Raw genomic sequence first — 23,330 nt, forward strand, 5'->3', positions numbered from 1 at the left:
CTTCGGACAAGGAGCAAACTGCGCGTAGGAGATCTTCACCCTACAGACGCTCTTCTCGAGACAGGATCGCTCCCCTTGACAGGAGCCAAGAGCCTAGTAGGCGCTACTCGCCTCGTAAGCCGCTCCTCGTCTCGCCTCCACTCTCCGGTTGACAAGCGCCCTAAATCGGACAGGCGCCCTTCGCTGGGACAGGCGTCAAGAGCTTGTTAGGCACGTTTCTCCTGGCAGGCGATCTTCTCCCGACTTTCACTCTCCTCGAGTCAGGCGCCGAGAGCCTAGCAGGCGCTTCTCCCCTTGTAGGCGGCTCACTCCTAGTAGGCGCTCGTCGCCAGAGATCCTCTCGCCTCGGTTCAGGCGCCAAGAGCCTGGTAGGCGCTTCTCGTATGGCAGGCGCTGTTCGCCTGGTAGCCGCTCTCCTTTGGATAGGCGCCAAGAGCCTGATAGAAGTTCTTCTTCAAACAGGCGCTCTGCGCCTGACTGCCGACTTACTCCTGTTAGGCTCCAAGAATCTGGGAACGCAACTCCTCCAGACAAGAAGGATGTTGCAAGTAGACACATTTCTGAAAGATTGTCTCCAAGACGTATACGTCTTACTTCCTCTAGAGACTCTTTTTAAGAATAGTCGCACCTCTAAGGATCATGAGGGCTCTTCAGCTCAGGAAGAACAGGACCCCTCAGAAGAAGAAGGACAAAAGACTCCTCTGTTTCCTCCTATAAGAGGCTGACAGAGTTACTCCTGCAAGAGTTTGGAGATATCCTTTCTCCTGTGGCTCCCCCTTCTCCTCTTTCGTTATTCTCCACTTCGAAGACGTCGAAGGTTTCGTCTTGTGTAAGGATGAAACCTACTGTTTTCCATGAAGAAGGCGCTTAGAGTTTTGGGAAGGGGAAGGCTCCTTTCTAAGGAAGAGAAAGAGAAGACGGTTTTTTCTTTCCCTCCGTCTAAACTGACTGGCAGATTGGGATTCTGGTACGAATCGGGAGAACCTTTGGGCCTCGCTCTCCCTTCTTCTGCGGACTCGGACTTCTCTTCATTGGTGGATTCTGCTCGTCGTTCCGCCCTCTTGTCGCCAAGACTACGTGGGGGGAATGAACGAACTTGACCACCTACTGAGGGAATGTTCCGAGTCCTGGAAGTTTTCAACTTCCTTGATTGGTCTTTAGGTCTTCGGCTAATAAGACCCAGACCCCACCCCAGATTCTCTGTCTCCTGAAGATCTTAACTGTGTCCTCACTTGCATGGATAAAGCAGTGAGAGACGGATCGAGTGAAGTCTCCTCACTGTTTGGAGCTGGAGTGATTAAGAAAACGGTCGGTCTACTGTTCGTTTCTCACGAGGCAGTGTCACATGCGCAAAGGGCCTCGCTTATGTAATGCTCAACTCTCTCCTCTGTTCCCCAAGAAAATTATTCAAGATGTCTCGAGTGCCCTTTCAGCTAAGGCCTTACGCAGGGACATGTTCAGGCGCCAGGCGGCCAGGAAACCTCGCTCTGTCTTCCAACCCAAGGTCAAGAAAGAGACTCCTCGAGACAGGAGCCCTTTCGAGGAGGACCCGCTGTCAGAGGTTCTGCAACCAGAGGGACTAGACCTTTTAAGAGAGGTAAAACCTTCTCTAAGTCAGTCAGAGGGAAGAAATAGCGATCAAGGACTCCAGACATCAGTGGGTGCCAGACTACTGAAATTTGCCGACGTTCTGGGCCCACAAAGGGGCAGACAATTGGTCCCCTATCGATTGTCAGCAAAGGATACCTCATTCCCTTCTCGTCAAGACCACCATTGACGACAACTCCGAGGGAGTTGGTAGCCAAGTACAAGGTACAAGGAACCCCATCATGAATCAAGCCCTTTCTCTAGCAGTAGATCTCATGCTAGAGAAGGAGGCTATAGAACTAGTGAAAGATCCCCGCTCTGCGGGCTTTTACAACAGACTATTCCTAGTTCCGAAGAACTCAGGAGGATGGAGACCGGTGTTGGATGTAAGCGCCCTGAACGTCTTTGTGGAAAAGAGGAAGTTCGCCATGGAGACAACTTCCTCAGTGTTAGCGGCTCTTCGTCCAGGGGACTGGATGGTGTCTCTAGACCTTCAGGACGCTTACTTTCATGTGCCGATCCATCCTTCTTCACGGAAGTATCTACAATTCATGATGGGAGGAAACATCTTCCAATTCAAGGCCTTGTGCTTCGGCCTATCGACTCACCCCAAGTTTTCACGGGGTTAATGAAAAACGTGGCGCAGTGGCTACATTTGGAGGGCAGTGAGGGTGTCACTTTATCTCGACGACTGGCTAATCAGAGCAGAGTCTCAAGAAAGATGTCTGGAGGACCTTCAAAAAGACCCTTACATTGGCAAGTTCTCTGGGACTTCTGGTGAACTTCCAGAAGTCTCAATTAATCCCCAGTCAAGAGCGGATCTATCGTGGGGATTCGGATAGCTTCTCTGGCTTTTCGGCTTTTCCGTCGCCAGAGAGGGATAGCTCGTTGCTACGAGAAAATAACTACCTTCCTAGAGAAAGATGCATGCACAGCGAGGGAGTGGATGAGTCTGCTGGGGACACTCTCCTCGCTGGAAGCAATTCGTTTCTCTAGGAAGGTTGCATCTCAGGCCTCTACAGTTCTTCCTATACCAGAATTGGAGGCGTCTCTCCCTAGATCTGGAGTTCTCCTTCAAGATCTCAAGGGAAATCAAGAGAGACCTTCGTGGTGGAACAACCCACTTCGTTTTGTGGAAGGAATGTCTCTTACATGCCGAACCCCAGCCATGTGTTGTTTTCCGACGCATCGGAAGCAGGTTGGGGAGCGACGCTCGGGACAAGAGAAGTGTCAGGCACCTGGAAGGGGGATCAGGTGTCCTGGCACATCAACAAGAAAGAGTTGATGGCAGTCTGGATGGCATTGAAAGCCTTCGAACCCCACGTCCGAAATGCAGTAGTGCAGGTCAATTCGGACAACACAACAGCCTGGCGTACATCAAAAAACAGGGGGGGACGCACTCCTTCTCCCTGTACGAAACAGCAAGGGATCTTCTGCTGTGGTCTCAAACAAGGAAGATCAGTCTTCTCACCAGATTAGTACAGGGAGAAAGGAACGTCAGGGCCGATCTCCTGAGCAGGAAGAATCAACTCCTGCCTTCCGAGTGGACCCTCCACTCAGAGGTATGCCAAGACCTGTGGAGAAGATGGGGCAGACCTCACATCGATCTCTTTGCAACAGCAAAGAACGCAAGAATCGAACTTTACTGCCTCCCCGATCTCAGACCCAGGAGCAGTATCAGTGGATGCGTTTCTCCTAGATTGGACAGGGCTAGACGTCTACGCCTTTCCCCCCCCCCCTTCAAAGTACTGGGACAAACCCTCAAGAAATTTGCTATCTCGGAGATGACAAGAATGACGCTAGTAGCTCCGTTCTGGCCCGCCCAAGATTGGTTCACAGAGGTACTGGAATGGTTGGTGGATTTTCCAAGAGCACTTCCACAAAGACAAGATTTGCTCAAACAACCCCACTTCGACAGGTATCACAGAAACCTCCCGCTCTCAATCTGACTGGCTTTCGACTGTCAAAAGTCTTGTCAGAGCGAAGGGGTTTTCGACAAAAGCTGCTAAGGCTATTGCCTCAGCTAGAAGACCTTCGACTCTTAAAGTCTACCAGTCGAAGTGGGACGTCTTTCGCCGGTGGTGCAGGAACCAGAAGTTTTCCTCTTCCAGTACCTCTGTGACTCAGATAGCAGATTTCCTAGTTTTTCTCAGAGAAAATGCGGTTTGGCAGTATCTACTATCAAAGGATACCGAAGCATGCTGGCTGCGGTGTTCAGACATAGGAATTTAGATCTTTCGAATAACAAAGATCTCATGATCTATTAAGATCTTTTGAATCTTCCAAGAAAACTTCGAACGAAGTTCCAAGTTGGAATCTTGATGTGGTTCTTCGTTTCCTGAGGTCCGCTAGGTTTGAACCACCACATTTAGCCTCCTTCAAAGATCTCACGAGGAAAGCTCTCTTTCTCATGGCTTTAGCATCCGCTAAAAGGGTTAGTGAGATTCATGCCCTAGAAGGAAGGGTAGGTTTCAAAGGAGATTCCGTGATTTGTTCCTTCCTTCCTTCGTTTTTAGCAAAAAATGAGAACCCCTCAAATCCTTGGCCAAGGAACTTTGAGGTTCGTGGTTTATCTGCCCTAGTAGGGGAAGAACCTGAAAGAACTCTTTGCCCTGTTAGGAGTTTAAAATACTACCTTCAGAAGAAAGAAAAACCCTTAAGGGCATTGAGGACAGGACTATGGTGCTCTGCAAAGGAACCCCCAGCAGACCATTGTCGAAAAATGCGCTGTCTTTCTTATTAGAAGTGTTGTGAAAGAAGCACATAGATCTTGTAATGAAGAACATTTCAAGCTCCTAAAAGTCAAGGCTCATGAAGTGAGAGCAATTGCCACTTCCTTGGCCTTTAAGAAGAATATGTCTCTTCAGAATCTGATGAAAACTACATTCTGGAGATGTAATTCAGTATTCGCCAACCACTACCTAAAAGACGTCAGTATTACGTATGACGAGTGCTTCGCGTTAGGCCCGTACGTATCGGCGGATTCGGTGCTGGGGCAGGGAGCTGGAACATATCCTTAGTAGTTTTTTCCCTTGTTTTTTTTTGTTAATTGAGTTCATATGGTTGTATGAAAAATGATGCAGGTAGGCATCTTTTTTCGTTTCGTATTACTAATAACTTTAGTTTGGTTAGGTGATTCGGATTTTGGTGAAGCTCCCTGCGTTGGTAGTGGACAGGTTCTGTCATAGAGAAGCCCAGGGCGAACCCCATTGACATGATCCGACTTGGATTCTACTAAGTAAGCGGATATCAAGTCCCGTTAGTAGACCCAAAGAGTCTTTTCAGCTGTAGGTCACGCCCTCGCTGTAGCTCTTATGGCTATGCAGACTAATAGACAGTATCTATGAAGTCTTCAGCCTAAACAGGTAAGAACCAAGGTTATTTTTATCCTACAACAGGTGTTGTTTACCTTTTCTTTGTTATTTTCTGTCTTGTACCCTCCACCAAGGGTGTCAATCAGCTAAGTATATGTCTGACAGGAAAGTTCATGTACAAAAATTATATTGTTATTTTACAATAAAGTTTTGTACATACTTACCTGGCAGACATATACGATTGATGGCCCGGGCCCAGCCTCCCCTCAGGAGACAGGTATAAGAGAGAAAAAATCTTGCAAGAAAGGTATGTTGGTTCTTACAACCCGCTTCTAGCGCGGGTAAGGTAGATCACCTGACCTACCTGTCGCGTTAGCCGCGAGTTTTGAATTCTGTCGTGACGTCAGAGACGTAAGCTAAGTATATGTCTGCCAGGTAAAGTATGTACAAAACTTTATTGTAAAATAACAATATCATTTATACAGTATTGTGAGTATTCTGAGTGGGTGTCTTGTCTAAAGTTTGTAGTGAAAAAAGTTGGATAATGATAGCTGTGTCCAAATTTTGTTATAAAAGATTTGGGTTAAGATAGATTTGTTACTGACAGCCCATTAAAGTAAGGTTAAGGAATTATTTCAAAGACTAAAGTAGACATGCAAAACTTATTGAACCTAAGATCATGGGCTGAGATGAACCAGATTGTTGCTTAGTTAATATTTTAATTTTTTTCTCTGCACAGAGAAATTCATTTTGAGAAAGGGACTTTTTTATATTAAATGAACGTAGGCAAGTGTGCTTTGGAAGTCTTATGTTAGTATTGAAAATGGTTAGAGATTTTCAGTGGTTTCAGGATTAGCTAGATACCCATGGGATCAAATGCCTGTAGTATGTAATTCAAGCTCCCCACTTGTATGTTTAAGGGGTAGTTTACTATGAGGATATGTATTACATACTAGGAGATTTTTAGGTAGAACCAATAATAGTTATTTTATTGATATTTTTGATGTACAGTATATTTTTAGAATTTACGTTATAAGCTGTATGTTATTAGTAAGAGGGAGAACTTGAGATGAAGATACTAAATCTAAAACAGTTAATAGTAATGATTCTGTATATAGGCTTATCCTATAAATGGATTATGTACATAAGATGTAGCTCAAGTTGGATATAGAGAAACCCCTTTTTTTAAATTCAATCTTGTTTTTAGTAAAATCAGCTATATATTTCCATGATATTTGTAATGTATTTAAGTGACCTGAATTTCATTACTGAATAGTTTTGTTTGCTTATTGTTTACTATTTTCAAAAGGTTGTACACCTGTTTGAATAGTTTAGGATGTATTTATGCAGATACAAGGTATCTATAGTGGTTTAGTATTTCACTTGCAGCAAAGTGCACTTTTGAGTATTATGTTAATTTGTAGTACAGAAGTATCTTTATTTAACATTGCTAGTTGTCTCATAATCTTGTGTGTACTCTGTCAAAGCTGTAGCTTATAGTAATTTTATCTTTCACTCATGCTTGTAGATATGGAGGCCGCCATCTGTAAGTGTGCATATACTGTGCATCGGCTTAGTATATGTATTTCATTCACTTTTTTTTCAATTCTTGGCAAACTGGCTTTATACACTATTCGCTGAAATTTTTGTGTTGCTGCTTTGTAAATCTCAGGGCTCTCACACGTGCTTTTCGAAGGCTTATTTTGTGGTTCCTTGTTGCACTCAATTTTGTTTGATCTGTCATAGCTGTATGATTACGTTACAGCCATTTGTCAGGTCTAAAATGATGCTGATCAATGTGTAAAATATTGGAGATGAGGTAATAAACTTAGTTAATGTTATCCAGAGAATGAAAAGAAATCTCAGGACAGGATAAATTCATTTTGCATCATATATATTAAAAAGTTTTCTAATGGTAGGGAGTGTACCATTCGTCAGGAAGCTGTAAGAGCTACTTCTGATTTTATCAGGTTTTTCTTTTTTTGTGTGTGTTTAAATGCAGAATGGAGGCATATCTAATTACAGTAACATGTATTAAATGAAGACTGAACTTTAATTCAGAAGTTGAATGAAAGGATAGAGGAGACGTGATAGAAAATGTTGAACCATGAAAGTATTGTATAATGAAACAGTTTATAGTTGAATCAGACCACAGCATCATGTTTTAAGATCCCTGGACTGGTCCAAAGGATTTATTTGTAAATGGATGGCAGGATTTGGAGCAGGAGGATATTTGAAGTTGGTCAGTCTAGTGTAATACGGAGGATGAAGTTGGGACAGTATTTGAAAATTTTTTGTGGGTGTATTTAACAATGTTTTTTAGGGATAGGTTACAGGATGATGGTTCTGACAGCATCCCTTAAGTGGCATGGTAGAGGTAGATCCCAATGCATTACAGTATTTTGTTGTTGAGAACTGTTTGTTTTTGGATTGGGCATTATAGTGAACATTTAATCAAATAGAAGAAGCCAGGTTTTTTAAAATTTTATTCTTGAAGATGTAAAGCAGTCATGTGTATACAGTGGTACCTTGCTTGTTGAATGTTTTGTTTTTCAAACAAACTCGAGAAAATTTTGTATCGTTTGTCGAACAAATGCTCGCACTTCGAACTGATCGATTATATTATCTTGTTTATACTTGTATTCAGAAGCTGAAGATGCTTGGTCATCCAAAGATGGCGGCGTCTCCTTTCTTTTGGCCTTTCCCATAAAACCTCATCCATTGTTCCACTGACCAAGCACAACAAACTGAACAAGGATTGGTAATAGTACATACGTTTTTTCTGCACCTACTACACGTTGGGTGAGTGAGGATCTGTAGACACCGATGTTAAGAATCTTGAACAAGGAAATCCACTCCAGGGCATTTCCTTTGTCTCTTGCGAGATTCTGAAGAAAGTTCCCATGCGAAGCAAAATTCTCCATATCTCACAACTTACACCTAGCAGATCACACCCACACTGAGATCACCCAGAGAAAGAAAAAAGGAAAATTATGAAATTAAATGGGCAAACTAAACTGGCTTTAAAGAGATAGAAAGTAATCACGTCCTCTCTTAATGGCGGTAGGAAAGTAACCGATAGGTCACGGGACGCCTAGGGCATTCTGGGAACTACAGTGCTCCGTGACCCAGTACAGATGCCAATAGTCCCTGGATCACACAAGATTTTTTATTAATTCTAACGGTTTTCCAGCTTGGTGCTTGTGTTATCCTAATGTTAAGACCTTAGGTTTGTTAGTTATGAAAAATACAAATTGATTAAAAATTTGTCATATTAACATGTTTTTTCATTAACAATTATAGTTTAATGATAACAATATTCGACAAAATAAATAAAAGAATAAAGCATTTCAATGTTAAATTTACAATAAAAGATGTACAAAATCATATGTAACCATGGTGACTTCACGCTCAGCTGACTTTAGACTGAACGAGGGAGTGTTGATATGTTGAAGAGAGGAGTATGTTAAAATATTACTGTATGTATGTAAGAGCAATAACAATTCACATAAAAAAGAAATTTCACAATAAATTTAACATAATGATAAAATATGAAAGCAATCAAATGCAATACAGAAACTATAAAAAAGTCTTAATTGAGCCAGTGTTCGGTGCATAGAGTGAGACTGTATAGTTTAACCATATTCTACCAAATTAAAGAAAGAACAAAGCTTTTCATAATAAAATTTAGCCTAAACAATTAACAAAATCATTCGTCATTGCGGTGATACACAGCAACTTGAGATGGAGGGAGTGTTTATATTTTTTAGGAATAATTAATGAATGGTATAAAGTTAACATGCGTCATGACATTGTTGAGGAGGGAAGACAGTAAAATCTCTACTATAATATGTATAAGCAATACCAGTGCACATAAAAAATTAAAATGTTATTTCAAAAAGTTAACGAAGATAAAACATGAAAACTATCAAATGCAATACAATAATTTAAAAAAAGTTACTTGAGCCAGTGTTTGGTGTGCTGAGTGATATGATAGAGAGGAAAGGAGAGGGAAGAAGGGGCTCTGCTTTTTACTGACTTACCAGCTTAGCTGGGATGATTATTTGCCCATTTCTTTCACGGACACTCAATTTGCCCAAATCACTTCCTTTTGTTGCAGTAAAATACCTATCTAGTGACAATTGCTTTTTACAACTTTTTACCAGTGTAAGAGTAACACAGGTCCATAATAAATGCACTGGCGCTGCCTGCGTGCCTTAGATTGTTTGTTTAAATGACTTCCTTGTGAAAAGTTACTTAATCTCTCTTTCCTTCTCTTGCATTCTTTATTTATTACTTGTTTGTTTGCAAAATCCTCATGTTTATTTTAAATTTGGCAACAGCAAGTAGATGTATTGTGGCATAATTAGTCTCTTTCATGCACCTAGGATCCAAGTGTAAATATCTCTCTCTCTCTCTCTCTCTCTCTCTCTCTCTCTCTCTCTCTCTCTCTCTCTCTCTCTCTCTCTCTCTATCTCTCTCTCTCTCTCTCTCTCTCTCTCTCTCTCTCTCTCAGCCGTGTGCCATTTTCACCAAACAATTCATAAATTGTACATGGAAACAAAATTTTTGAAATTTTACTTCATATAATGTATTGTTTTATTACTTTACACTCTTAATTTAACTTTTTGAACACAATAATAATAGAAAAAAATGTGAAAAGGGTGACTTTTTGAGTTGGCTGGAATGATTTATCTTGGTTCCATTTATTTCTTAAGGGGATATTTGTTTCATATTTCGAACAAGTCATATTTTGAACAGCCTTCCGGAACGGATTAAGTTTGAAGTCTGAGCCGCTACTGTATTTCAGAAAATCATTAGGTATTTCAAGCTTAGACATTTTTTATAAATGGCTTCCTTGTTCATTGGGGCTTTGAATGTTCCATATTGACAGATGTGGTAATCATGGTATCTTTGTATTTTCATAGTTTTTAATTGAATTTTAGCATTGGGGTTGTGGGTCATTGATTATGTTTATGATTGGATTTATTATTAGTAAATCCTTTTTCTTGTGATCCTAGAAGTGCAATAGGTAGCCATGAAGCATTGAAATTCAAATATGCTTTTGGTTTTGGTGAATCTTACTTGATTTCAGAAAGTTGTAAAGGTTTGCATTTTATGTGGTGAAGAATATCTCCTCTGAAAGTTTGTCACACCATCATGCTTATTTCCACTAACCCTGATGAGATCTTTGAGAGCCCTGACATTTATAACTTGTAGGTTTTTTACTGTATTAAATTGTAGGTCTTTACTGCAGTTAAATTCTAAGTATGTAAAAGGAGGCGCTTTTTTTTCATCTTGAATAGCTAGGAGGTAGAAAGTTAGTAAGTCCAGTTGCCTTCCTTTTTGATAAAAGTAGATATTTCCCAAGTTTTAAATAATTGCGTGTGAGTAGCACTTGGCCATGCACATTTTTACTAATGAACTTAGAATGAGCACCTTTCCAATTTTGTAAGTGTTTTCCTCTAATAGTATCTTAAGCTGCAGTTTTTCTTTGTACGAATGTAATTTTTTTTGTAGCTGTACTAATTACAAGTGGAAGTCTCTTTATGATAGTGTCTGCTGTTTTTTGTCATGCTGGTTTCCACTGAAAATAGTTTTAGAAGTTTAGATATCTCTCTCAATAATTATTGTATTTGATGTTGGTGTACACAGTAATGCCATTAATGGGCCATTTATTTGTATAGTGTGTTATACACAGAACCTTAGTATGAATAACAAAATTGATAATTTTTTTTGTTTGGAATTATTGTTGATAGGTCTCCATAACAAGCATATTGTTTGCTGGTTCCCTTTGAGCCTCTTAGATATTTGAATAGTGTTTCATCTTCAGTGTTTGCAAAGTTGTTTCCATTTTTGTTTTTTTACAGCCCAATTAATCATATATTGCCTGACTGATGCAGAAAAATCCCAGTTGCACATGCCCAGACCTGCATGATGCTTTTCTTCTTTCATGCATCAGTATGACGTGAGAGACTCACTGTTTTCAATGTCTGGTCTTCACGGAAATGCCATTTGCATTTTGTTATCACTCAGCTGTCATTTTCCATTTTTGCAGTCCGCTGTTATTGGCAATCCAGTTTTACAGTGCTTGTGTAGCAACAAAAATAACTGGGTTTTCGACGCTGATCCCTACTTAACTGGGGATCAGTGATACAACTTATTTTTGGATGTTGGCTATTTTTTGTTATCGTTATGCCGCCGGAAATGGAACGTCAGCTGATAACTGTGGACTGCCTATATTATTTTATCACAAAAAGTGCATTTTATAATGATATTGATTAAAAAAAAAGCAGGAATTTGTGGCTATTTATCATAGGAAAATACTGCAAATAGGCAAATTTTCCGTTAAGAATGGGTATACAGGCAGCCCATGGTTATCGGCGGACTCGGTTAATTGCGATCCAGTTTTATGGTGCTAGACAAAAATTTATGGCACCATAACAGGCCAATTTTTGGTTATCGGCACCATAAGGTGCCGATAATAGTTATGGCACCATAACATACCTAACAGAGGCGCCATTAACCGAAACTTGGTGCCATAAAGACCATGAATTGCAGTTTCAGTCAATAGCGCCCAGCCAAGAACGGAACCCGCCGCCAGGTACTGGGGACTGCTGTATATTTTCCATAGAGAAATCCACAAATATGTGAGTCTGCGAATCTGGAGTGCACAAATACGGGGCTTCACTGTATTAGATTCATTTTCTTTTGTGATAACATTTTTATATGCTCATTTTTTTTTATAGGTGGAAGATAGCTTTGTCCTACTATTTTATTTTTCCGTTCATCTTGATTGCTGTGATTTTTTGGGAATTTTCACCCTGTTCATCAGTCATCAGTTTTTACTGTCTTGTTAGGTTGGGTTTCTTGCATGAAAACCTTCTTGCACTAAACTTTTTATTGCATATGTAGTTTCCCCATGTATTGCTTACATTGATGTAATTTACCATTTATTCTTTGTTACCATTTTTTCTTTCTTTTATTTATGTAAGTCTTGTAATTTCTTTGAAGTTTACTATGATTTACAAATTAGCATGCTGTACTTAATGAGTTTAGGCCACAGCAATGTTGCGTATTGGCTCTAGCATGTGTGTATATTCATCATGTGACTTTCAGCTATGCCTTAGTGCTCGTCAGAATCTGCCTTGAGTACGTAGTTGCCTCTGTTTACTCTTCTACTTCTGATTTTATCTCGTGTAATCATCTGTGGTTTCTGTTGAGGGGATTTCCTCAGACCACTCCTCAGCCTAGGCCATTGTTTCCTCCTCCAGTGAAAACAGAGGTGCTTTATAGAGAAGAGGAAAAGGATTCCTCGTGTACTGCTGTCACTTCTGCCTTTGAAGGCGTGCCTTCTTCTAAGATATTCACTCGCCCCTTCTGCTTGTGAAATAATCTGTTATTCTTGAGAGGGATGTTTTGCTCACCACTTTTCACTTTTTTTCTCCTTGCTGTGTTCGTGTCCAGGTCCCTCTGTGACTTCCACTTCCCTGCTGGCCATCAGTAGCTGCACTGCTAACATCCTGAATCTATAGTCAAACTCTAAATTTTGACTATTGTGACAGAAGTTGCCATATTGTTCAGTTTTATCCCAGCCAATGTCTCAGGCCTTTCACCCATCAGTGTCAGCTGCCATCATCATTCCAGTCCTGACATGTATGGTTCTCATAGATCTTTTCAATCCAAGGGCCATCTTTATATTTTGACCCAGCAGTGGAGGCTGATACCAGCCAAGTCACCAGACAGAGGAGGAGATGCTAACAAAGTCTGCACCCCTCAGGTTGGAACTCTTCTCCTTAAACACTGGAGTTCTTAGAAGTAGATTTAAACAGAGCCTTGGGTCGACAGTGTTCTGCCCATTTTTCTCTGTGGCTGATTGAATTTGATTTTATTGTCTTTAGCTCCTTTTTATCTAGCCTTTGACCATTTGCAGGTGGTTACTTGTTCCTCCTGAATTACTGTTTTGACAAAATGTGATAAAAGGGGTTTTAATGAATAATCTGTACTTGTATGACAAACATGTACTTTAGTGAATCCTATAAATCACAGAGTTGGTGCCCTTCTCCTTTCCCCCTCTCTCAGACTTGAGATTATGTTGAGCTCATGGGGAAGAGTGTAGCATCATATGCAGGTCTGGGCTTGCACAGCATTGCCTTTCCATCTTGAATGGTATATGTGTTGGTGGGATAATATTGCATGAAAGTAAGGCAATGTATTATCAATGGGTTTGTTCAGAGAAGTAAGTTTTGTAGAAAAAACTTTTCACAGATTTGGTCGGGTTTTTCTTCATCAGTTATTTCTGTAATGAAACATTTTTTGTAACCAATTGGAAGTTACTCGTTATAGCTTTGGTCTCTTAAGCTCAGGAATAACCAGGATTATAGATATTTGGATGACACGACATAAGTTATTCTCAGTTTAAGCCTTTTATGCAGAGAATTATTGAGTATGGCTAAATATTTATGTCTGCATTGGGTGAAAGTAAAAACATGTTAGAATATAGAATTTTAAAAAATTGCCATATTAGATTTATTATTTAAGTGAATCTTACGTAGGCATGATTACCAGTGAAAAAAGAATGCCTTTGCCTTGGAGTGGTAGTTTCTTGTCTAAAGTAATTTTTGAGCAGTTTCAAGAACTGCTGTTCTTATATAAAAGTGTATGTACTACCTGACAAGGAAAGATTTTGTTCTAATGAGGAGTAATTTTGTTTCTGTTTGAATGAACTTAATTGAACTTCTGAAGGTAAACTGTTGTCAAGTTAAGTCCATTTGAAAATATCACTCTTGTTTGAGTTCATGAAGTTTTTTGGATGGTTTAAAACTTGTGCGTTCCTAGCAAGAAGTGATGTTGGCAAGTTGTTACCAACAACATCATCAGAAACATATTTGCCAGAAAAAAATATATTCTTTATCTCCTATTAAATTTCTTTTTTTATGATATATTTAATATGACCCTGAACTCTGCTACGTAGGGAACTAATTTCTCATGACTAACATTTTCTTGCCACAATGAGAAATGTAGTTTGTATTTGAATGTTTTACAAATAATCATTGTTTTTATGTATTCATTAGAGAGGTACATATCAATACCCTTGGAATGTTGCTTTTCACTTTGGTACAATTTTCTCTCTTGAAAAAATTCATCAAGTTAAACTCATACAATACTAGGTAACTTACAATGCACTTTTTCTTCTGGTTGCTGGTGTTTCTGGCTTTAAAGGATATAGAGTTTGATTAGTGTAAAAGATAAATAGGAACTTCAGATGGTTTGAGGAGAGGGGAAGTAAGAATGATGGAACAACTGATATGTCACAGTACCATGAGTTTTTACTCCATCAGTCTAGGTGAAAATATATTCTGTTATTGTAGGTGAGAAACAGCAGCTAAGCAGTTATAATCAGGTAATCATGTTGGCTTTTGAACAGAGCACAAAGCTTTTCTATGCATTGCCAGTTTTATTGTAAAAATAAAACAAAAAAGCATTTTTTCTAGGAAGGTGCATGCAGCGCCTTCACCACAATGCTGGGCATATTGGAAGTTACACGCTTTAAAGGATAATTTTGTTTTCTTTGAAACTTGTATTTGTATGAATTGACAAACTGCTTGCATAGAAGATAATAAAGTACATGGCACAGGACATAACACACAACTCGTTAATTTCTTGAATGTATGTTTGAGAATATAGCATGATTTTTTTTTAAGCTTAGGGTTTTGGTAATTGAGTAAAAACAGTCTTAACATGCTCATTCTGCTTTGGTTGCTGTGAAGGTGTGTACATAAAATAAAGGGAACTTATAAAAAAAAATTAACATTAAAACAGGAAAAGCTGTAGTCGTATGCCTTATGTACAATCGAGTGTAAGGATATTTTGTTGTACTTAGAACTAGTGGAATGTAATATTTAAATCCACTGTTCAGATTGTTAAAACGAAGGTATGTTTTGTGAAAAGTTATAAAAGCAGTACATATTTTCTCAGATTTTAGTCTCATGTCATGAAGGCATTTTTAGTTAAATGTTTTATGTAACAAAAGGGTTTTGTCCTAAATAAATTGTGTTGCAATTAAGTCTCAGACAAAAATTTAGCTTTTGAGAGTGATTAGTGAACTATTTTTGAGCCTTTAGAAAGCAGTCCAGTACTATGTTTCAGGGTGATGCTATGCTTTATAGGGGAATGATAAACATGCTGCAAGTAGTATAACCTTCTTTCATGGAATTTCATGCTTAAACCTAATTATGATGATGTTAAATTTGAATTACCAGATGTGCCCCCAGTAATTTTTATGATAAAAGCTAGAATTTTATGTTTACATTTGGATTGCATTTAGGCTTGGGTATTAGTTCTTATAATAGTTTCTATACAAGAAGTCATTTTTACAACACTTCATGGTATGAGGTGAGTAGTAGAAGAAAATATAAGTTCTTTTTCATGATAGAAAGTCAAGAAACTGGTTAAGGTTGCATGCCAATTAATACCTTTGCCTTAATGTGGAGTTGGGCCAGTTATTGTCAATTAAAGGTGTTTAATTGAATTGATGTTTAGGAAACTGTAGGACTGAATTTTTCACCTTACTGTTCCACATCCCAAGTAGAATTTTAAAGGTTTTGTGGTTGAGGAGTTTTCATCTCTTAAGGAAAAGTATTATTGTCAAATGTAAAGTTGTCATATTTCTGCTTTTTGTGTTTATTACTAGTTCTTGGTGTATACATTTTCTTTCTTTATTGTTCTTTCTAGTAGTTTTCTTTAGGGTTGTCAATGGAGTAGACTGGGTAAGTTTTGATAATGAAGTAGTAATTGTTGCACATTTCTATGAAGTTTAGTCAATTTGAGAAGTTGATGAGAGGATCGTTTTGTGAAATTTTTCCCTTTATTAGAATTCAATGTTGGTTTTCCTAACAAAATACTCCTGTCACTACAGATAGAGTCAACGAAACCTGGCGTTGCTGGAGCAAATGAAGGTGTCCTTGCTAATTTCTTTAACTCGCTCCTAAGTAAGAAATCAGGAACAAATTCCCCTTCACCTGGGGCCATAAAAACCAATGGTATGGGTAAGTACCTTATATGACTTTCTAGCCTGTAGATGTATTATTTTTACACAAAAAATTTTAACTAGGTATTCATTTCTCTTTAATGGTTTTTACAGGAAAAAAAATCGAGGATATATTTCCCTCAATTTTTGACTGCTTTGTAAATCCAGGTTTTTTCTTCTCTTGTACTATGGCCCAACAAGTACTGCCTTTTAAACCGGTGACTTAGCCGCAGAAGTAATTAAGCAGCCTTCCTTAGTATGTAGCTTTTTTGGGGGGGGACTAAGTGTTGCTTTTTAAAGCAAGGTTTGCTCTTTTTTTATTAGATGGAAGAATTTTGCCAACTATTATAGTAGTAGTGAATTTTGTCTAATATAATGGTAGGTTTGAATTTTTTACCCTTTTTTGATGAAAGTTTGTAGTTGTTTAGAAATAGTACTTTTTTTATTTTTCTTTCTTTTAATAAAATTTCTCTCTCGCCCTCCCTCTTTCTTTCTCTCTTATTCTCCTCTCTCACATAAAACTTAGTGATTAACAGCATACTTTTCCACCTCTAACATATGACAGTTTTCTTCAGAATAAATTATAGGTGGAAATTTTAGGTAATGTCTAGTTATAGTAAAGTTATAAATTTGTCAAAAATAGAGTGTCACTTTACTTGTTTGGCCACAAAACATGAATTTCTATAAGATTTCAAAGAGGGACTCCCAAAAATTGAAAAATGATTTGTCTGTATGTAATTGTGGTCCATCCTCCCCCCCAGGTATTGTTGATGCGTGGGATGAGGAAACATTTTTTTGAGGAGTTGATACTGGAGCTCCAACCAGTTAGATACATCTTTGTTTCCCCCTGTTGAATTCCCCCATCCCTCATTTAGAAACCATGCTGCTCAAGTACCCCATACATTGAGGAAATTCCCCCAAAACTCCAGCTCAAGGGCAAAGCACCTATAATAAAATTGAAATCTGCCAGAACATTCAGATATGATGACCCAAGACCCTTAGAATTTCAGAGGTTTGCACTCTACATTCCCCCAAAGATTATTAGGAAAAAAAAAGACTAAGATTTTCTCTGAAACCCACATTAGCACAGGTTGCTTGGCATTCTCTTGCATTACATGAATTTTGTATGAGAAGTGCTTTGTAGAATTTGACTTGAATAGTATCATGACAATGGTACCCTTAGAGCAGTAAGTGAGGATGCTTTAGTAATGCTACTGTAGAAGAGCCATGCGAAAGCTTTAGAAGTACTGGTCATGAATAATTCCCAAAAATTCTTTACATTCCAACTCTTGGTGTAAGTTTTTTTTTTTTTTAATGAAATGGAAATATGTTAAACTGTAATCTTTCAATCCTGTTATCTAGAAGAAATCTTTTTAAAACTGGGATATTAGTTTATTAATTTTTTCTTAGTTGGGATCTGTGTAGAAAACTGTAGATACAGTATTACGTTATCTGTACTGTTCGATCTTGTAGTATTTATTCCAGTGATAGGCATTTTTTTTTTTTTAGATTGGGACTTTTTTTGGAAAATAATTGCAATGATTTTTTAGTGTAGAGATTTTTAGCTAATAGTTGTTTTTCAGTGGTAACAGGAAAATACTAGTACTGTAATGTAATCCTTTACCAGTGGTATAATCAAGTCTTCTGTTGAATTATTTTCTGAGAAGTTACCTAGATAATAATAAAAATTGTATATGGCTTTGGTTGACAATCCACGGTGCCTTAAAGCTGGCTACTTGATGCAGCGAGTAAAGTATGATTCTCATTATGGTCATTTACATGTCTTTTGTCCTTCATAAATCTGTATTTTGACATGATCCTGCTTGAATCTGGATTAGCATGTGGTAAAATTGTTACCACAAATTTATAATATTGTTGGGTTTGGTAATACTTGGTATACTTTAGGCTATGGCCTACTCCTGCTTGTCATGGCTATGAATCTGTGGCCCAGCTTAGCACAGCCTAGTCTTGGAAAATCAAATGATTTGGTGAATCCAACTTGGCACATCCCTTGTACTGTGTTTGTTAGTGAAATCTTGCTGTACTTGTATGCTCCTTGCCAACAAAATTGGGGGAATATTTTTTCCTCTCTTTTTGTCTTATCTGCCATTCTTACCCTTTCACAACAACTCGCCCTACACTGTTCAAAATGTGTTGGTCACTTTTGATGAGTAGGTAGAAAGTCACTCACAGGTATCCATGGAGATGTGTCTGTCTATCCAACAGTATCAATGTACACTTAGCTTGTTAATTTTGATAATGCAGGGACATAAAGGTAAACTTATGGGGCCAAATTCCAAAGATCTTATACTCTACTTTAGTCTTCGCCATAACTTAAACCTAGGCGAAAGTGTGTATATTATCAAGCCTATTTCACTTAGGAAGTCCTTTTAAGTTTACAATAAGGTTTGTGATCTTTTGACCTTGATCAGGACCCCCATACTTAAAATTTTGCCATTGGTGAACGTGTGTTCCGCAAAAGCAACTAAGCAGGGAAGAATTGTCAGAATTATCTACTTCAGCAGGAACCGTAACACATAGTTTCTTTCCCAGTTCATTATTCAAAATCCATTTAGTAAGAAACATATTGATTTACCAGTGCTCTCAGAATGCTTATTCCACAATGAATTTTGATACTTGTTGAGATCAGGATAACTTTTTTGTTGTGTTGGTCATTGATATACTGTACAGTAATGTTTATTGCTTTTAGATGCTGGCTTAAATTAATTGTGATGTAATGATTAAGGTTCATCTAGTAGTTGAAGTCTTGTGTTGTTGAAACCTGTCTCATTTTTTTTTCCAACTTAAACTGAAGACTATTAACCCAAGTGGGCTCCAAAGGGAAATCGGCTTGCCTAGAGAGCCTAGTTATAGGAAAAGGTGATGAATAATTAAATATGAGGATTTAGAAAATGAAAGAGATACACCTGAATTCAGGAGATATCTGCAGGAATTAATTTTCTCCTGACTTAAACATTTGAAGATCAGAATACTCCCCAACTGCATTAGGCAAACTATTCCAGGTTTTAGTTGTACAGTAGTCAAAAACTCTTAGCAAAGTGATTAGTGTTAAAACTGATATTAGAAAACAAAGTGTTCGCAGCAGCAGCAGCCTCCTTATTGTTGCAAGCAAAAACAATTAGGTCAGATAAAGAAGAGTTAAGAGGATAATTGTTGTTTGTATGTAAAAAAAAAAAAAACATGAACTCGCTTTACATTATGCCACAACTCAATATAAGGATTTGACAAAATAAACTTTACCAATTACAAAACTATCCAAGAGATGAGAGTCAATACCCAAAGACAGCACTGGAGACCAGTACTCCCAACATGGAAGAAGAGAAGAGTTGAAATAATTGATATAATAACTTCATCACAAAACATTCTAAAACAATTCCACAGTATACCAACTTTTTGAGAAACATAGGAATTAAAACTATGTATATATCCTCAAAAGTCAGTTTCATATAAAAGTTACACAATCTTTAAAGTCTCTCTGACATTCAAAAAGCCATTCTATTTAAAAAATGAATCTGGGTGCACTGGGAAAGTGTTCTGGATTGACAAAATGTCATACTTAGTGTTATTCTCAACACTTGCAATTTTCCCAAAAAATGTGTGTCATCGAATCAGAAAGTGTAAGTTGTATAGTACTCTGGTACACCGAAAAGGAAGAGTGGAAGAAAGTCTCGGTGTCTGACAAGGCAGTCGCCATGTTGTGACGTCACTAAGCATGTTGGATGTGATGTCAGCACTTGACAAGATTGCACAAGGCTGCTGCTGTTATCCCTGTAGGTACAGCAACATTGACCCAAAATGCTGTGTCTCTACAGATGTCGAAGTATTCGGTACCCATTCAATGAAGATTAGAGGTAGACAGGACATCCATAGTGAGGGAACCTGGAGGGAAGCGAGACGTCATAAAGCGAACCAACTACCCATCTAGGGTTGGTAGTTCTGATAAGCTTAACGTCGACCGCAAAGAACAAGGTGGCGATGCACACCCCGTTCCTGCAGGGAAAGGAGCACAGTTAATCAAAATTATTTCCTAAAGCCCCTCCTGATGTACCCAAGATATGAATCCATAGATGAACTAGATGGGATATGGAATATCAAGTGGTACAGGTGGCAAAGCAACTGGATCTAAACATAGATTTCCTGCACCTATGACTTACTACACTTTGGCTGAGGCTCTGTGTACTCTGACATTAAAAAACACAAAGATACCCGGGCGTTTATCTGCTGCTTTGAGATCCAGAAACATCGAAGCATGAGAAGTCTTCATGTTTGTAATGTCATCTGGAAATCTCATAGCAGGTAGGCAAACTAAACCAGCTTTAAAAGGACAAAAGCAAATCTCGTCCTCTCTTAAAGGCAGTAAGAGAATAACTGACTCGGTCACAGGTTAAAGAGGGGTATGTGGGTGGCTCCACTTGACTCGTGACCATGCACAGATACCAACAATCCCTTGCATACACAATTTTTTAACTTTTTCAGTTTCCGGCTGGCGCCAGAATATTTATTCTAATGTTAAGACCTCAGGTTTGTTAGTTATGAAAAATACAAATTGATTAAAAAATTTTCATTTTAGAAGGGTTAAGCTTCATGCCCCAAAGCCTACTCCACTCATGAATGTGTGTGCCAGTTCTTTTTTCAATGATTCTGCAGTCACAGACTTAAGTGCAGAAAAGGAGCAACAGCTGGAAAAGTAACATCATTGGCAAACCTAACAAGAGGCTATTGTTGTTAAATAATATTGTTTTTGTAGGACCATTTGGAATTCTATCATGCCAAAAAGTTCTATGTGCAATTGATAAAAAAAACTTTGCAGTCACTAGCAGTTTCTGATTTTGCAGTAACCAGGAAGTTCTGATGTATTTTGCTGTTCCAAAAGATGCCATTATCGTTTTTATCAAACTCAAAAAGTTACCTTGTATTCAGATCAACACTGTTGTCATCTCTTACCTTCTTAAACACCATGGTGAGATACTTTTACTGGAATCACCAAAATAAAGTAAAACAAGAAAGGTTACTGGAGTCATGCACTAATTAACAACTAGGAAACATGCACACATGATGCAACTTCTCATACATGTCCTTACCGCTGTATGTGTTTGGTCAAGCACCGAGTGAAGTGGCCAACCACCAAGCTATTTTTTCTCAAGTACTAATAAATACCAGAATGTTCTATTTTAGAGATGCTCACATACCAAACTATCACAGTGTGTATGTGTGTTATATGTAATATACGTATATAGATTTTTTCCTCTGTTGGTAAAGGATTATAGTGCATTAAAATTGATTATTCTTGTGGTTGCTGGTGAAATTATTTTTAAAGGCATTAGGAGTAGCTGTGTAAAATTTTAATGTTACAGTACTTGCTTTTGAAAGTTTCCACAAATGCATAGTCTCAGGGCTGGTTTGGTAGAATTAGCCTGAGAATTAGTGTGTGTGTGTGTGTGAAAATGTTATATATTTTGAGATGTGTAGAACATGAGCCAAAAGACTAAGAGATATTAGAAAGAAAGTAGGTATGTTCATATACCATTTATATGCTGTTAATTCAGAAGAAGGAAGTTACTGTATAATATTAAAGTAGGTAGATTTATTTTGTAAACTCATTCTCTGAAAGGTAAACAAAATTTTATATACAAATGTTGCTTTTTAATTTCACATTATATCTCAAACCCACCTTGAGTCTCAATTTGCATTCCACATGTCCCCAGATATGTTTATTCTAATGTCTTGTAGATGGAGGAAACAGAATACTAGCTGGAAAACATGTTTAAACATATCTTCCTTTGGCCCATTGGTTGGTTGTAGCTGTTTTTCTCGTTTTCTGTCTGTTTTCAACACTACTTCAAGATATTCCTCAGCTTTCTCCAGCTTATGAAATAAGATTTTTTCATTTTATTTTCTTGTCAGCAGTTTGCTGTAATTACCACTGCCTTGTATATTTATAATTCTATGTGGTATTTAGTAATTCACATTTCAAGTTGTTCTTACAATGCTGAGAGATGACTTGCCATGTAACCCCTTTTTTTTGTTGCCAAATATTAACCCTTAATGGATGGATACCCTAATATGAGTAGCAATAAAAGGTTTTGGGTGGTGGACAAATTTACTCAAGGGGGGCATCAGTGTTATGCGCCAATGATTTGGGGGAATCGGGCATGAAAAAGGTTCCGCTATTTCTATAGCCTATAAATATACCCATGGCAACTTTTAGACTGGCTCAGACGAACGAAGTAGGCGGCTCACGAGTTAGTTGTGATCTTGACTGCAAAGGGGTATGTTGTTTCTCTTCCTCCAACATCTTTTTATTTACTTGCTTATAAATATACCCAGGGTCGCTGTTGGTTTTAGTTCTTATCAATAGTATGTCATTTATAATTGCAATTTTGCAAAGAAAAGTGCAAAGAAATATTAGAAAAAATATGTACTATAATCCAAAAACTATTGAATTTCGCTCTCAGTAAATTTACATAAATAATTTATGACAAGTATACTTAATATTTGTTATTGAATTTAATTCATATTTGTTTTGATATTGTGTGACCTTTAATTATAATTTTATAAAATAAAATAAAGTTTTTATTTAAAAAAAAAACATGTGTAACTTAGTAAAATTTACGATTGTCTTGTAAAAGAGGCTCCACAATGGGTTCTAAATAGTATTTTTCAACTTATCGTGAAACATGAGATTTTTTTTTTCTTCTTTTTTCTCTTACACCATGTGCATTTGCATATTTTCCTCTTTCCACTGATTTTTTTTGTTTTCCCATAGATTGGCAAATTTCAAAGTTTCCCCTGCCTGGGGTTCTGCATTTTTTTTAGCCCGGCTCCTAAGGTTTAAGGGTTGGCTTACATCAGTTACATTTCTTCAGACTCCCCTTAGTTAGTGCCTCTAATACACTATTTTATTGTATATCAGTCATATAAGTGTCCTATATTTCTGCTTAGATAATTAAATTTTTTAGGAACTTTCAACTAGTGAAACTTAAAAGATCAGGATTTTGCAAACTTAGGATTGATTTTGCTTGTTTTTTAAAGGATAAAAATTAGATAAAAGTGTTTAAGGTAAAGAAAATTTAATGTGAAAAGTTAGTCTTGATCTGAAACAGTTACTTCATTTTCATTCATTAACTTTTATTGATGTAAAGTATAAATATTTTAAAATGCTTGGATACTATGTAAAATTAATAAGTTGATATACTTGTTGAATTTACAGAAAAATATTAGAATGCCTGTTCAAAGAAAATTTGAGAGAAAGAGAAGCAACAAACTTTAAAAATAATATGGATCCCTCAGTTTGGAAGACTTGAAAACTTTGTCTCCCTCTCTGTCTCTGTTTCCCCTGTTACTGGGTTGATGGTATTTTACCCGGCTATTATTTAGGA

General features: G+C 37.8%; 1 protein-coding gene across 8 annotated transcripts in view; it reads left to right on the forward strand.

Moving 5' to 3' along the window:
• Positions 1–23,330, forward strand: part of LOC135207860 (cytoplasmic dynein 1 light intermediate chain 2-like) — a 95,797-nt gene that overhangs the window by 65,484 nt on the left and 6,983 nt on the right. For 2 of the 8 annotated variants that reach the window (XM_064239729.1, XM_064239733.1), the window contains exons 9-10: positions 6,430–6,447; positions 15,820–15,949. In XM_064239729.1, coding sequence (XP_064095799.1) covers positions 6,430–6,447; positions 15,820–15,949 — 148 coding nt within the window. Of the gene's footprint in view, positions 1–6,429; positions 6,448–7,548; positions 8,180–15,819; positions 15,950–23,330 lie in introns of those variants that run through there. The other 6 variants (XM_064239730.1, XM_064239734.1, XM_064239732.1 and 3 more) reach the window with 4 other exon arrangements.

The sequence above is a fragment of the Macrobrachium nipponense genome, chromosome 34 (genome assembly GCF_015104395.2).
Source record: "Macrobrachium nipponense isolate FS-2020 chromosome 34, ASM1510439v2, whole genome shotgun sequence".
Classification (NCBI taxonomy): Eukaryota; Metazoa; Arthropoda; class Malacostraca; order Decapoda; family Palaemonidae; genus Macrobrachium; species Macrobrachium nipponense.